The following is a 17,144-nucleotide window of genomic DNA, read 5'->3' as shown; positions in this document are numbered from 1 at the left end:
CAATGTGGGTGGAGGGAGCATTAACCACATCTTAACCTGTGTTTAATGCTCCCTCCACCCACATTGTCTGTACCTTTAAGACCTGGCTGGTTGTAGGGATTCGCATTCTAATTAGTATTCTGTAACTTGATTTCTGTGTCTCTGTGCACTGTTTGAGAGCACATTTCCACTCCATCTGACGAAGGAGCAGCGCTCCGAAAGCTAATGGTATTTGCTACCAAATAAACCTGTTGGACTTTAACCTGGTGTTGTGAGACTTCTTACTGTGTTCACCCCAGTCCAACGCCGGCATCTCCATATCATGGCCTCCTGATTCACCAGGCCATCACAATTCGTGATTGGAGCTAGGGGCCCAGAGAATACCCACTCTGTGCCATTTTTTGGGAAAATTCCATTCTTTTTTTAACTGGATATTTGTTTACTGATTAACTAAGCACTTAGTAATTCAGCATCTTGCTCTCATGCCCACATGCCTGTCCTTGACCTGCTGCAATGCTCCAGTGAAGCTGGAGAAGCAGCATCTCATCTTCCTTTTGAGCATGTTGCAGTCCTTGGGACTCAGTGTTGAGTTCAGTCGCTTTAGAGTGTGACCTTTTGCCTCCATCTTAAACCCCTTTTTAATTAGATATCCCATACATGTATTGCCACAATCAAACCCTTCCCCCTCCCATACCAGGTCATCTGGATTTTGTTCTTAAAGTTGCTACTTTTTGTTGCAATCCCCCACAGCTCTAACACGTCCTCCCTCCTTTCAGTTCTGACAAAGAGCCAAAGGACTCGAACCATTAACTTTGTTTTCTCTCTTTACAATTGCTGCCAGATCTGCTGAGTTTTTCCAGCATCCTCTGTTCTTGTGCAAGCACATAATATATATCTTGTTTTCCACGTATACTTCATTCTTTGCATTTATTAATGTACCCTGTGCTTTCTTAATTTAATATGGGGTCTGATGCCACAAAACACTCGACCTGTTGGTGTATTTCAGATGACCACAGTACTCAAGACTGCAATATCATTTTCACAGTTAATCACCCTAATTAAATTTGGATGACATTTTGAAAGGCTACTCAGCATCACAGGCTCTCTTGTTCACTGGAGAAGAAAAATAACCAGCAAAACCTACACATCATTTATATTAAAATCAATGGAAGAACATTTTTCCGCACTGACTTGAAGTGGCTTGAAGTGCAGTTTGCCCCACAGCCAAGGATTTAGCAAAAGGAAAAACCTTGTCCCATTTTGTTCAATAATGAAAGTATGTTTATTTATTATTTTATTATTTATTTAATGTTTTCTTTAGCCATGATTATGATTTTGTCTCAACTGATATGGGTAGCAGAAGCTCTCACTAAAGTACGGAGTAACAAATTAAAATTGTTTTCCCTCTTGTTTACTGTCTGATTTAGGAAAGTTGTTCAAGTCTCCTGACCTGACGCTGATCATAGAATTTATTATCATGTTCTACAAGGACAAGCCAATAGACTGGTTACTGGATCACTTACTGTGGGTGAAAGTATGCAATCCTGAGAAAGATGCTGTAAGTTCATTTCTCTTTCATGGTCAGTCGCTCAAATAGCAGCAATGAAACCTGCAAATTATCATCTGTTTCTGCCTGTATTTCAATCAATCACAGTTTGAATATTAGAAACTGAATGGCACCTTCACTCTATGTTGAGGACAGTTAAGATTGATGAAGAATAGTTAACTATCTCACTGTTATGATGACAGGCAAACAACAAATAATGCTTTGTAAGGCATTAATATGATAGCAATCTATTATGCTGAGCTTCTATAATAGCATATTCGTTGGAAAAATGACCAACTCTCCATTCTTTACTGTGCTTCATTCAGCCAACTTACTTCCAGTTTGGATGGAAGTTGCAATTATTTTTATTTTCCATCCAGTTTTTGCCTTTCTCTTCTTACGGTGATGATTTCTGTTGGAGTGCAGGTTCCAGATATTCAGGTAATCCTTATTGCCAGAGGAAACCATTCTTCATGCGCAAGGTGGTTATTGGACTGTGTAGAACAGCACAGACTCCAGTCCTGCCTTCATCCAAACGTCAGAATATCATGCTGATTACCCATGATGCACTTCAGGCAAGTGAAGCTCCAGCTTTGGAGCACATTGTATAAAATACTCTTAGATTGGCAGATAAAAAACAGTGTCGATTTTGTTTGAAGAGATACACTTTTAGTGATTTCTGTTGATATGCCATCATTTGAAAATTCAGTATTCCCAGATAGTTTATTACAAGGTCTGAGTCAACCACACCATTCGTAGGTGGTCATTTGCAGAATTCCAACCAAGGGTGATATTTTCCTCCCAGCACAAAGTTTAACAAATAAGTAGATGTGAGTAAACAGCACTGGTAGAAAATCACAGAAATCATAGAATGGTCACAGCACCATTTCTGTGCTGGCCCTCTGAAGGATCAGTTCATCTAGTGCCTAACTCCTGCAACCCTGCAAATATTTTCTTTTTGGATAATGATCCAGTTCCCTTTTGAAAGTCTCAATTGACCTTGCCTCCACCAAACTTTCAGGCAGTGCATTCCAGATCCTAATCACTCTGCATGAAAGAAGGTTTTCCTCACGTCGTCATTACTTCTTATGCCAGTTATTTTAGATCTCTATCCTCTGGTTGCCGATCCATCCACCAATTGGAACAATTTCTCTCTAAACTCTGTCCAGACTCCTCATGATTCTGAATACTTGTATCAAATATTCTCTAAATATTCCCTTTTCTAAGGAGAACTGTCCTAACTTTTCCAATTGTTCCGTGTAACTGAAGTTTCTCATCACACTCCAGGTCTGCTTCACAATGATCTTGACCTGCTGCACGTTCTTCCCGGTCTACTTCACGATGATCATAATCTGTTGTACACTTCTCCTGGTCATATGATAGACTCCATTCTATTTCATTCAGTCTTACTGCATGCTGAAATGTGCTAGTGAAAATAAGAAAAAAATACTTGCATTTTATATAATGCCTTTCATGGTCATTGAATGTCTCAAGACACTTCACAGCTGATGAAATACTTTTGAAGTGCAATCTCTGTTGTAATGTAGGAAACATGGCAGCCGGTTTACAAACTCTTGCAAACAGCAATGTGAAATTCACCAGATAATCTATTTTTGTGATGACGATTAAGGGATAAATATTGGCTGGGACACTTTTAAAATAGTTCCACGGATCTTTATGCCCACTTGAAAAGGCAATTAGAGCCACAGTTTAATGTCTCATCCAAAAGATAGCATCTCTGGTCATACAGTACTCCCTCAGTACTGCATTGGAGTATAGGTCATAATTTTTGCACCAGAGTCCTGAGTGAGACCTGAAGCTGGAGCCTTGTGACTCAGATGTAAGAGTGCTACACACTGAGTCACAGTTTATACTATAGGTGGGATTTTCCATCCCTGAGAGGCATCATCTCGGGTAGGATGGGAAAATTTAGAAATACAGAAATGTCATCTGAATTCTTCAAACTATTCGTTCTGCAGGCACAGCTCCTTCCCGGGAGCATGAGTGCAGAATTAGCTCAATAGTGGAACGATTGTTAGCACTGCTGCCTCACAACGCCAAAAACCCAGGTTCAATTCCAGCCTTGGGTTACTATCAGTGTGGAATTTGTTTGTTTTCCCCATGTCTGTGTGGGTTTCCTCCCACAGTCCAAAGATGTGCAGGTTAGTTAGATTGGTCATGCTAAATTGCCCCTCAGGGTCCCAAGATGTGCAGGTTAGATAGATTAGCCAATATAAATGTGTGGGCCTGGATGAGATGCTCTTTCGGAGAGTTGGTGCCAACTCGATGGGCTGAATGGCCTCCTTCTGCACTGTGGGGATTCTAAAAATCAAATAATCTTCCATACCTGCTTAGCTGCCGCCAGGGCTGGGATGATTTTCACCTTCACCAATCGATAATATCCTGACCATGTGGATTACTTGCCCTTTATAGAAATGAAGGTGATTCTGGTGTCTTTCACAGGTGGGCAGTCTAGTCTGCCAAGTTACTGCTCAGGTGGTGAAGAGGCATCCCCCTTCTGTGTGTCTATAAAAATAAGTATGTGCACATCTGACTTATCATCCAGGAACTTCACAGACTATTTTAACAGATTTTAAAGTGAGAAAAAAAACTCTCTGCCCAAAAATACAACATTTTAGAAATTGTGTGCAAGTTGAGGCGTCGCTGATTATGAACAATAGGTCCGCCCCTTAGTTATATCTCAGAACAACCTTACTTCTGGTTACATACAATTTCTACAAAATCCTTAAGCCTTATTTAGTCACATGATTAAAAGACCCAGACATATTGCCATCGAATAATTATTTAATAACACAGACATGACATATGTTAATACGTGAAACCAGTGGAGTGCTGTTCAAATTTTTTCATACTTATAGGCCCAATCTGAAAATACGGTGCAAGTATTATAGACTTTGAATTTCTGTTGATGTCGTGCAAGTATATCCTAAATGGTACTCGGCGCATCATCCCATGCTTCTTCAGCAGTATTAATACTTCTATAGTGTGTGAATCAATCCAAGCACCGCTTTAAGTGGGGATGCAGACAATTACCACTCAAGTTATGCCTACTACTGGTTGACTGGATGTTTCTTGCTTTATTAAGAGACTACTTGCTACTGCACTAACATTATATGCATCACTCTGCCCTTGTAAACATCCAGTGTGAGTGGACATGTCCAAATCATAAAATATATGATTAATATGGTACATGCTACTTGATCTGCCCTCTGGTCCAGTCTTCGCATTGCCAGCATTTTATAAATTCTCCCAGCTAAACCAATCCAACCTGACTTTCCTGTTTCAAATGAGTTCCTAATTCCTGGGCATGAATGACCTGTTGCATGAAGTGCCTTCCTGTTGTGTTCCTGTTTCCTTACTAAATGCTAAACAGTGGGAATTGAGATATGGGAGTAGAATTCCCAGTTGGCAAATGTTAATTGTGCATCTGGGTACCAGGAAATCTTAATTGTTGAAGGTATCGCCAGTCAATCAGATGTCTTTGTAACAATGCTTGGGAGCCCTCTTGTGTGAAATTCCTGCAGGCATTTAGTGCTGGCATATATTGCAACACATAGAACATGCAACAGATTTCTATATATAAATATTTATTCCTATTTACAGATGATTCTCTGATTCCAGTGAGAAGCGTCATTCATAGGGAGTGATGGTTGGGAAATCACAGAACCACAGCCTCCAATTATTTATCCCTCTAAAAGAACCAACTGAGGCAGAAACTCAGCATATTTTCTTTTTAAAGGGTGTCCTATCACTCCAAGTGCATTTGTGTAAATCAGTTAAAAGCTTCATAAAACATCTTAATATTGATTTGCATCTTTCAAATATATTGACCTTCAAACGATGTGTAGTCCGTAAGGAATTACTGCACTCATCCTTTGTAAATAAGGCTGCAGTGATTTTGTGATAGCACTGAGGTGATTAGGTATTTAGGTACGAACAATATCCTTTATGCAACAACTCTGTTCTAATGGGTCTCTCAATTGTTCAATGCTCAGATCATCTTCTAAAACCATATTAATTATGCTATGATATTAGAACATGATCGATGAATATCAGTAGCAGAACTGTCCGTTAGCATTTTGCTGGCTTTGGGGCCTACTTTACCCAGCGAAGGGTTGTGTTATATTGAACACTTACGGCAAATGCAATCTATCAAAATAAAAGATGAACATGAATATTTCTTCAATGATTTAACTGCGTTTTGAAGACTTTACTCATAGAAAATGTTATAAATTTATTTTAGCTGTTACTAGATTACTAAGGTGGATGTGAGCATTTTGAGCACACTCTATAATACAAGACTGATATTCATTGTTAAGGTCTATCAAAATAGCAATAGAACTTTGAATATGTGAATAAAAAATATCAAAATAATAGAGGACAAAACATAACCACACATGAATGATAGATTGTCTTAGTTCAAGGCTCTAATGGTCATGTGCTTTCCCTGGGTCACTAATGTAACACATAATAGTACAATAGCAATCTGATTTCACTTCAGCCACTTAAAGGCAGCGAGCACCTCTTAAAGAGGTTATACATTACAGCTTCAGATAGGAAGGAAGGTGTCTGGAGCAACAAATGGATGTAAAACCTGCAGATGTGCCCCAACTTTCTAAGATGCCATAGTAAAGATCGGCAGATGTTTTGGTCCCTTTTCAAGGATTGTAAACTGTACATACCAGACAATTGTTCACAGCAGCACAGAGTCAATTGAACTGAAAATCAGGAGAGACATAAATGGACTTCTGATATTTCACTGCAGATTTTATACTATCACAGAAAGTCAACCCATATCTGAAGTTATCCATGCTCTTTTCTCATATTGTTCAATACTTTTTCTCTTCTAATATTTAATTTCATTTTCAGTGCTGTGATTGATTTAGTTTCAGTAGTCACTTGTGGTAATTATTGTAGCACAAGGTAACATGAAGAGGAAGATTTCAATCACAACCGTGATTTTTTAAATAACAGTTCTAACTATATAGAGACAAGCACAGTACAGATATAGGTCTAGTCCCACCAACTCCCGGGCTCATGCTACAGGGTCCACCTACCCTGGACCCATGCCCTAACACTCGATAGGCTGAGGTTCATGCGCTCTGTCCCAATAGGACCCAGGGGGTCATGTGACCCACACATTCCTCCCCCCTTAAGTTCCCATACAGTTATACAAAGAAATTCTCTTATGTACAAATATGTACAGAATATGTACAGAATTTCCAAAAAGGGGGTTATTTGGCAAAGTTCAGAAAGCTAATTGATCTGGGAACTTTCAGACTCTTGTGGAACATCGCAACTCCATGACTAGTTTCTCTAAGCTGGAAGTATCAGAGCCTATGGCAGTGACAGGTGGATTGACAGATTCCGATGATGAGCAGGGCCGATGCTCTCTTCCTCTGCTTCTGCTGACAGATGAGATACTCCTCGGGAAGCATTAGATTGTGCTAGCGCTGATTCGGCCATTTCGGAACTGATTCGGAACACTGAATTCTACTACTGGGTCCAGACAACTTGTGGTGGGGGCTGCAGCTTCCTGTCTTCTGGTGTGATCTACATGCTTCCAAACTTCGCGTCCCTGTTGGTCGATGACATAATATATTGGGCAAATCCTTGCAATTATATTCCTGGATATGCAAGCTGGTTTCCCCCTCCAAAGTTTCAGACAAAGCTGAGTCATTCGTTTCAAATGACCTGTCTCCCTTAGCTGAGTCACGATACTTCTTCTGTGAAGCTTGCTTAGCCTCCACCCTCCCATCAAATATGAGAGAACGAGGTCAAGGCAGGTTCTAAGGCATCATCCCATCAACAATTCAGCCAGTGTAACCCCTGTGGTAGCATATGGAGTTGTATTGTATAAGAGCAAAAAAATTGGCTAACTGGAATGGCAGTGGTCGGCCGGACTGTTTCCACATTATGCTTTAAAGTTTGCACTATCCTTTCTGCCAACCTATTGGAAGTGAGGTGATATGAAGTTGTGTGTATGTGGTGGATATCATTAGGCTTGACAAAGTGTTAAACTCTTCGGCTGTAAAAGTGGTGCAATTGCCAGAAACGATCACCTCTAGTATGCCATGTATGACAAACATTTTCCTTCGGCATCAAACAAGGTCCTTGAATCAAAAACAACAGGCCATTCCATGCCATCTTCCATCTTATGGGAAAGTACAGTCCCCATGCCATAAGGGGATTCATCACACATCACTATCTGCTTGCCTGGGTCGAAAAGGAAGAGTAAAGTGAATGGTCGTAGGGCCTGTTTCATGTATGAAAGGCTTTTCTCTGAGAATCTTCCCATTGCCAGCATTGATGTTTTTTTTGGAAATGGGTACCAAAATGGTAAACAAGTTTGGCAAAAAATAGCCATTCTAGTTGCCGTCCCTAAAAAGGATTTCAGCTTTGTTACGTTCTTCAGTGCCAGCATCTCTGTTATTTACTTTTTCTTCTAGTGGATGCAAACAGTTTGTATTGACTCTGAATCCTAAATACGTGACCTCTTTGATCTGAAGAGTACATTTTTTTCTTTTCAGGCAGATACCAGCTTCCTTGACTCTCTTGAGGACTTCCTCTAAATTGGGCCTATGCTCTTGTTATTAAGACATCGGGCAGAATTCTCAAGCTTTGCCAGCGGATGGGATTCTCTGGTCCTGCTGCAGTGAATAGAGATTTGGTTGAGCACCAAGTTCTCCGTTCTCACTGGCAGCTGTAATGGGATGTATGAGACCAGAGAATTCTGGCCATTGTCCAGATACATGACAACTCTAGGCTTTCCATGTTGTGCTGAAAGATCATGCATGCAGATGAGATGCTGAAGGATTACCTTGTAAATTGGAATAAGCCCTTGTGTGTATTAATGGTGACAAATTTCCTTGAGTCTTCCTCCAGGTCAAGCTGCCGGTACTTAAGTCCAATTTCATGTACTTGAGGCCTCCTGCCAGTTTAGCATAAAGCTCTTCTATCTTGGGGATAGGATATCTATCCATTTGGGCAATCCTGTTCACAGCCAACTTGTAATAACCGCAAATCCTCACTGTGCGGTCTGGTTTTAACACTGAGACTATTGGCACAGCCCACTTGGAATTGTACTGGCTTAATAATCCCTAGGTCTTCCATTCCTTTCAACTCAACCTCAATTTTTTGATGTGGGACATAAGGGACAGGCCGGGCTCTAAAAAATGTTGACACTGATCCAGGGTTCATTTAAATTTTGGCCTTAACTCCTCATAAGCACTCCAGCTCTCTCTGAAAGACTTCCTAATACTTGCACAAGAGTTCATGGAAAACCCCATTTGTGATGCTCAATATTTTCAGCCAATTCAACTTGATTTGCTTCAGCCAGTCTTATCCCATAAGGCTAGGCCTCTTTCCTTTTACTACCATCAGGAGTAGCTGGGTGGATTGGTGCGGATATGACACCGGTGTTTACGTCATGTCCATTATCTTTAATGTCTCTCCCCCCTTAAAGTGGCCATGCTATCACAGTAATGATTTAATGTACAACTACATCTTTCATGAAAAATAATTCTTCTAACTTCTCTCTTCGTGCTTTTAGTATTAATACCAATTTTCCTCCAGCTGAGCCATTTGCCAACCATTGAAAATAATCGATGTGATACAATGTAATTGTAATTTTAACTATATAATTTACATTCATTGGGGCCTTGGGGCCTGCATGCTTTTGAAGAGTGAATAGGTCAATAATTCTTTTTTCAGACAACATTGCTTCATAAGCGTATACCTCCTTGTGGTTTTAGTACCTCCCATCACTACCTCTAGGGACAAACTTCAATAACATTTATAAACCCAATAAAGCCAACCATGCACTTGTTCCAGTTGTGCATAAGGTTTCTCATTCCTTGCCCATGCCTTTACATTATGTGTGACCTTGGCAAGCAAAAAACAGAATTATGACAAGGTTTTACATCAGATATAATAGCAATTGTTTACACGTACCATATAATTGGTGATATAGTTCACATTATTCTATTTTGTCCTTTACAATTCTGCATGAGTCATATAGGAGGGAAAATATTAGCTAGTTTTCATCAGTTTCCTCATTACATTGTGATACCCTATATCCATGAAGCACTCGTGCTGCAGTTCGCTACCTTTTATGGGCTCATTCATTCAAAAATACTGAATCCACCTCTTTTTGTAATGTCCTTATGTTAACAGTTTCACTCACCTTTCCTTCCACAAAGGCATGCTACACATAACAACAGGACTCATCTAACTCAACAGTCTCACCAAAACATGAAAATGTGCAAAGTACAGTTCTAAAGTGATCTTAGTGACTTTGTTGATACCGTATTGCTAAATTACTTTGCATACCTTGATGCCTCTCCAGGATTCAGAAACACCCTTCACACACTGTGGTCAAGATTTTCCATGCTTGATTGGGTCAGGTATATTTGATGGCGCAATATTGTGAAAAAATCCTTGACGCATTTCCCAGCGGGGTGAATGCAGGATGATATTGTCCGCTATCCCTGCCAATGGCAGGCCGCTTTTCCCACGGTTGAACATTGGGAACATTTGGATCAAATTATAGAGACCACATGCTAGAATCATTCCCCCACATCAAATTTAAATTCCACATCAGCATTATCTCCATTGAGGGGAGACAGGAGACAAAGTAACCCCAGGGCATAGGGAACTCTACAGAGGAGAAGGAAGGCAAGGGAACCTCAGGTACGGGAACAATGGGAGGGATTGAAGGGAGAAGGAACTTCCAGGCAGGAGTAACACTGAGGAGGAGAGAAGGAAGGCAAGGAAACCCGTAGAACAGGGAGAAGGAATGTGAGGGAACCTCAGGGCACAGGGAACAGTGGCAAAGGTAGAGGGGAGGCCAGGGAACCTCAGGAACAGTGGGGAGAGATGTCAGTGCAGCACAAACTGAATGTTGCACGCAAGCACATGCGGGATGTAGTGAAGGGGTTGATGACAACAGCCAGGCAAATGCTAGAAAATATCAAAGATGAGCACTCTATTGCAGCTTAGATTGTGTAGATTGAGCTTAATTGACATGCTTGATGGCAGGCTAGTCAAGCAATTATGCCAAGTCAAGCAGCATCAATGTCTGAGGGTGCCGATGATTGCTGTTCTACCTTTAACTCGTTGCGCAGAGATTTCCAAATCCAATGAGTGTTGTGGTTCGGTAGAACCATTGGGTGACTGGGAAAGCTTGAGGATCCCCTTAGGAAGATGGTCACAGAGCACTGACTGAGAGGTGCGCCCCTAATACCTTGCTTTATGTCAAAATTCACATTGACACTTGCCCCAGTCCAAGCAAAGCTCAGGACTTGGAGTGCAAGCCAGGACAATGTCTGCGCCTGAGATGAGAACTCAGGATGCAGTGGAGTGGTCAAATCTGTCGCCACTCAGTCATGTGGTTTGGGTCAGTGGTGGGGGTGATGGTTTGGTCAACCATCATGCACACTAAACTTTAGGTAGTCAGGAATCTGCGGCATACATAAAGGGGCCTTGAGAGGCAGTTGCTGGCGATGACTTGACAAACACTGGTCCTTAGCAGACAAATAGTGACTGGTGCTTTCTCTGTTTGAAACTTTAGTGAGGAGATCATCAGGAAGATGGAGTCTGGCAATTTTGTAGTTTGCCTCATTGCTTATACACAGGAGAGAAGACAGAGAAGAGTGGGATGGTGGTGCATTGCTAACCAAAGGCAAGAGCAGAACCCTAAAGAGCAAGGGGAGGCAAGGCCTCCTCCACATAGGGGTGGCACGTAGCACAGTGGTTAGCACTGCTGCTTCACAGCGCCAGGGATCCGAGTTCAATTCCCAGCTTGGGTCACTGTCTGTGTGAAGTTTGCACTCTCTCCCCGTGTCTGCATGGGTTTCCTCCGGGTGTTCTGGTTTCCTCCCACATTCTGAAAGACGTGCTGGTTAGGTGCATTGACCCGAACAGGCATCGAACTGTGCTAACTAGGGGAATTTCATAGTAACTTCGTTGCAGTGTTAATGTAAGCATTACTTGTGACGAATAAATAAATACATTTTAAACTTTGACCACAAGGCGATAAAGCAGTGGTCAGCGCGTAATGTCCTCGAGGCCATGAGGGAAAGGAAGATAGTGGATCCTGTCGGATGGTTCCCTGAGCAGACTGTCAGTGTCATCTGGCAGAACGCCTCATCACCAGAACTTTCAAACAAGCACCAAGACCTGGCTTGGCTGGTGGTGAGAAGGGCACTTCCCGTCAGATCCTTGATGCATGCTCGAGGTCTCAACATCACTGCACGTGCCCTAGCAGTGGCTGCGGGGGTGATGAGACAGCTGCACACCTTGTGGAATGTGTCTTTGCAAAGAAGGTCTGGAGTGAGATGCAGTGGTCAAGGTTCATCCCGAGCAGCTCTGTGATGCAGGACTCTGCGCTCTACGGGCCGTTTCCAGGGACGCACACCGAGACAAATAGCCGCTGGAGGGTCATCAACTTGGTGAAGGACGCTCTTTGGTCCGCCTGAAACTTGCTGATCTTCCAGTGCAAAGATTTGTCCTCGACCGAGTGTTGCAGACTGGCACATTCCTAGGTCCAAGACTACGTGCTGAGGGACGCTCTCAAGCTCGGGGCAGTCACCGCAAAGGCACACTGGGGCTAGGCCATCATTTAAAGCCTTTCAACCAAGGCAGATCGAGGGGCCAGTAACTGTAAAAAACCCTCGGACTGCGGAACTGTGTGCAACTCTGTAAAAACAGCACACAGTGAAATGTGACGAATGCATATAGTTTGTTGAAGAACTGAACTGTAGTGAATGTAATGTCTTGGAACTGAGCACTGTAAAATATTGAAGTTAAGGAAATTGTAAATGTGACTGTTTTTGCACTGTTTGTAATGATTGGAAATATCGTTTGTGTAATGGTTTATTGCAGAGTACTTATGAATAAACATTTTGGAAATAAAAAAAATAAGAGTAGTGGCAAATTTGGCCTTTTGGCTAAGATCAAATGTAGTTTTGCTGTCCTGCACTTGGTAGAAGTCAATGAGGTTACACTGAAGCTTCATTTGAAGCAATTTTTTAAAACAGCATCGAGGCCTTTTGGCTAAGATGCAAGCGAGATCAAGCACTGGAGAGGCTGCAATGTCTGGAGTGTACATATTACAGAGAAGGAGGTCCTGGAAGTCTTAAAGTGCATCAAAGTAGATAAATCTCCAGAACCTGATGAAGTATATCCCAGGACGTTGGGGAGGCTAGGGAGGAAATTGCGGGTCCCCTAGCCGAGATATTTGAATCATCGATACTCATAGGTGAGGTGCCTGAAGATTGGAGAGTGGCAAATGTTGTGCCTTTGTTTAAAAAGGGCTGCAGGGAAAAGCCTGTGAACTGCAGGCCAGTGAGCCTCACATCTGTGGTGGGTAAATTGTTGGAAGGTATTTTGAGAGACAGGATCTACAGGCATTTAGAGATGCAAGGACTGATTAGGGACAGTCAGCATGGCTTTGTGAGTGGAAAATCATGTCTCACAAATTTAATTGAGTTTTTTGAAGGGGTAACCAAGAAGGTAGATGAGGACAGTGCAGTTGATGTTGTCTACATGCACTTTAGCAAGGCCTTTGACAAGGTACCGCATGGTAGGTTGTTGCATAAAGTTAAATCTCAAGGGATCCAGGGTGAGGTATCTAAATGGATACAAAATTGGCTTCTTGACAGAAGCCAGAGGGTTGTTGTAGAGAGTTGTTTTTCAAACTGGAGGCCTTTGACCAGCGGTGTGCCTCAGGGATCAGTGCTGGGCCCACTGTTATTTGTCATTTATATTAATAATTTGGATGAGAATATTGGAGGCATGGTTAGTAAGTTTGCAGATGACACCAAGATTGGTGGCATAGTGGACAGTGAAGAAAGTTATCTCCAATTGCAACGGGATCTTGATCAATTGGGTCAGTGGGCTGACGAATGGCAGATGGAATTTAATTTAGACAAATGCGAGGTGATGCATTTTGGTAGATTGAACCAGAGCAGGACTTACTCAGTTAATGGTAGGGCGTTGGGGAGAGTTACAGAACAAAGAGATCTAGGGGTACATGTTCATAGCTCCTTGAAAGTGGAGTCACAGGTGGACAGAGTGGTGGAGAAGGCATTCGGCATGCTTGGTTACATCGGTCAGAACATTGAATACAGGAGTTGGGACGTCTTGTTGAAGTTGTTCAAGACATTGGTAAGGCCACACTTGGAATACTGTGTGGAATTCTGGTCACCCTATTATAGAAAGGATATTATTAAACTAGAAAGAGTGCAGAAAAGATTTACTAGGATGCTACCGGGACTTGATGGATTGAGTTATAAGGAGAGGCTGAATAGACTGGGACTTTTTTCTCTGGAGTGTAGGAGGCTGAGGGGTGATCCTGTAGAGGTCTATAAAATAATGAGGGGCATAGACAAGGTAGATAGTCAATATCTTTTCCCAAAGGTGGGAGAGTCTAAAACTAGAGGGCATAGGTTTAAGGTGAGAGGGGAGAGATACAAAAGTGTCCAGAGGGGCAATTTTTTCACACAGGGGATGGTGAGTGTCTGGAACAAGCTGCCAGAGGTAGTAGTAGAGGTGGGTACAATGTTATCTTTTAAAAAGCATTTAGATAGTTACATGGGTACGATGGGTATAGAGGGATATGGGCCAAATGCGGGCAATTGGGATTAGCTTAGGGGTTTTTTAAAAAAGGGCGGCATGGACAAGTTGGGCCGAAGGGCCTGTTTCCATGCTGTAGACCTCTATGACTCTATGTCTGCTCCTATCAGCTTGGATCCTGTAGATCAAGCCCAAGATAGGAGGCCAGCCTGTCTTGTCAGCTTGGATCCGTAATGTCTCACCGGTTGAGACTTTGAATTGGACTTTGATTGGATTTGATTGGATATAACGAAAAAAAAAGATTAGTGGCAAATTAATACTACTTTCTGGCAATTTAAAGCTGAGCAGTTTAAGAGGTGGGGATTGTTTTAAGTGTTTAAGAGGGAATTTTTCAAACATTTACAATCCAAGGTCACAGAATATTTTGGAGATGGTGGTGTTTATTTCAATCCTGCATTGTAATGCAGTACTGACAGAATAAGCCTATGGCTTCTCAATGGATAATTACAGTTTGTACAATTTCCTATTGTAAATCACATGATATTGAAGATAAAGATCAGAGAAGTAATGGTTTCAAGTTGCCTACTTAAAGGAAATCTAATGTTAGTTTTTTTCTCTTTCAGAAACACTGTGACAGACAGAAAGCTAATTTGCGAATTCGTTACAAACCTTCTCTTTTTCAGCATGTAGGAACTCACTCTTCATTGGCTGGGAAACTTCAGCCACTAAAGGTAAGCAGAAATGTTTATGTAGTGAAAGCTTGCTGCAGCATCTCTTGATGTGTATTAACCGCTATGCTGTTGGTAGCTCTTAATATAGAGAGACTTGTTAACAAATGTTCTTGCCAGTTCATAGTAAAGCTGCTTATATAAAGTAAGTTTTCTTTCAAAATCTTTATCCACTATCAACATCATACCATATCATATCTTTCTATCCTTATCCTTACTAGCAGATCCAATTCTAGATCCCACAGCAGTAAAGTTTAAATTGCCATTGTTCAATTCTGTTTGGCTCTGTTTTAACTTAAAACTACTCTGCAGTCCAGTTTAATTATTTTTCCTATTTAATTGTATTTTGTAAAATGATTCCAAATAACAGGACAATTCTTGAGAGAATAAAAATGTATTTTTTTTTTAGATCTAACAACTGCCTGAAACGTTTTTCTCCATGGGAAGACTTGATGCTTTGAATATCATTTTTCTAGGTGTTGTTGACCTATAAATTGGGCTCATACTATTCAGAAATAACTGCTTGGATTGTTAAAAACCTCACTGATAAGTGTGAGGGTATCCTAAAACCTGGAAAGGGTAACTTTGAACTCTGGTTCTTAGTGGTGTATATTTTCAATTTGGTATAATGTGAGAAAATCAGTGGGGAACAATTCAGTCTGGTTAAAGAATTCTGGCTAAATAATATTTATCAATTTAAAAGAAACACACAACAAGAAAGACTACCAGACATTACAACAATCCACTTAACTACAATAATGGCTATATACACACACAGTATTTTATGAAATTAACACCTGTTCCCAGCTATCTACATTCCTGAACTCTGAGAAATGCCCCTTTCCCAATCAATATCGAATATTATATAACTCTACGAGCTAAATCCAACATATAGTTACCACCCATGAGTTATCCTCCAGTTTCGGAAAACCTTTCTTCAGTTTAGCACAGCATTTCTTCTCTTTGAGAGTTTTTAGAACAGTGGCTTTCAGCACCAACTTGTTTTCAGAAGAGTCTGTTTTTCCTGCTTGACGTGGTCATGGTTGTAGCTGCTCCCCGACTGGACATCTTTTCCTCCTCTCCTGCTGTACTCAGTTACCCTGCTATGGACATGTTGCTTTTTCCCTTTGATGTCTTTTAGTATATAAGTGCAAATTATTTGCCTATCAAAAACAGCCATTTGGAGAGCTGCACTCATATCGGTTTCCCTTTTTATCCAATTCTTTATTTTATCACATTTTTATTTTTAATCTTAATGAATTTAATCAATTCTTGCATCTTCCTTTTATTTCAGTATTTTGACAGGATTAAATTGTCTACTTTATTAAAATTATTATTAAAGACTTTAAGTCTGATCAATGGATGGGATTTTGTGCTGCCGTTTGCAATGGGTGGCAATGGAGCTGGAGGGGGAGCTGTGAAAAGGGGATTTACGTTGGTGAGATTTCCCACAGCAAATGTCCCTAGCCCCTCCATTGGCGTGATGTGGTTCCCGCTGACAAAGGTGGGGGAAATGTGTTTGAATTCATTATTATATCATTAGTAGGCCATCCTGCTGTAACCTCTCCTGAGGCACGACAATCTGCCCCGGTATTGCGCCACCAAGCCAAAGGGTTCTACAACAGCTTTTCAAAAACGGGAACCTGGAAACCTTGGCTGCGATTCTGCCAAAAGAGCTGCATTGGCGGGCAAACTGTTCTAGGTCCCGACTGTTTTGTCAGTTCAACTTCTCACCCTAATCTCCCCACTCTGTACACTGCAGAGGTCCCAATCGTGAATCTCATTAAAATCCCGGGGGTGGGGGGGGGCCTATTTGCACCTAATTTGACAGTTCTGGAACTCTGCGCATGCGCAATGGCCCCGGTCTGTCAGATTCCCCGTCCGTGGGACCCCCACAGTGCTGCCCCTCCAACTCCCTCCCCCCCCTCCACCCTCCACGGCCCGATCGCGGCCCCACAACAATTCCCAGGCCAACCCTGACCCCCTGTCCCTGTCTCAGAGCACCCCGATGTCTGGCCCAGCCCCCCAGCTGTGGCGATCCCCCCCACCCCCCTCACTCCGGCAGACCACCCCACACCCCAGATCACCCCAATCACTGCGTCCCCTCCATCTCAGACCAATCCCAATGCAGAGTGGCAGCAGAACTCCCCACCCCCCACCAATCGCCCCTAGGCCCTGCTCACAATAGGCCCTGCCCCCTTGGCACTGCCCAATGCCCCATGGTCAGTGCCAAGGTGCCCTCTGGGCGTGGGCACTTTGCCCCTTGGGCAATGCCAGGGGGCACAGGCTGGCAC

The 17,144-nt window shown here is 42.1% G+C and overlaps 1 protein-coding gene across 3 annotated transcripts in view; it reads left to right on the top strand.

Annotated features, from left to right (window-relative positions):
- Positions 1-17,144, top strand: part of LOC144492533 (alpha-1,3-mannosyl-glycoprotein 4-beta-N-acetylglucosaminyltransferase B-like) — a 243,124-nt gene that overhangs the window by 210,215 nt on the left and 15,765 nt on the right. For 2 of the 3 annotated variants that reach the window (XM_078210655.1, XM_078210648.1), the window contains exons 9-10: positions 1,407-1,537; positions 14,746-14,853. In XM_078210655.1, coding sequence (XP_078066781.1) covers positions 1,407-1,537; positions 14,746-14,853 — 239 coding nt within the window. The remainder of the gene's footprint in view (positions 1-1,406; positions 1,538-14,745; positions 14,854-17,144) is intronic. The other variant, XM_078210664.1, reaches the window with a different exon arrangement.

Source organism: Mustelus asterias, chromosome 1 (assembly GCF_964213995.1).
Source record: "Mustelus asterias chromosome 1, sMusAst1.hap1.1, whole genome shotgun sequence".
In the NCBI taxonomy this organism is placed as follows: Eukaryota; Metazoa; Chordata; class Chondrichthyes; order Carcharhiniformes; family Triakidae; genus Mustelus; species Mustelus asterias.
The sequence above is the reverse complement of the archived record's forward strand: the minus strand, read 5'-3'. Positions and strand labels throughout refer to the sequence as shown.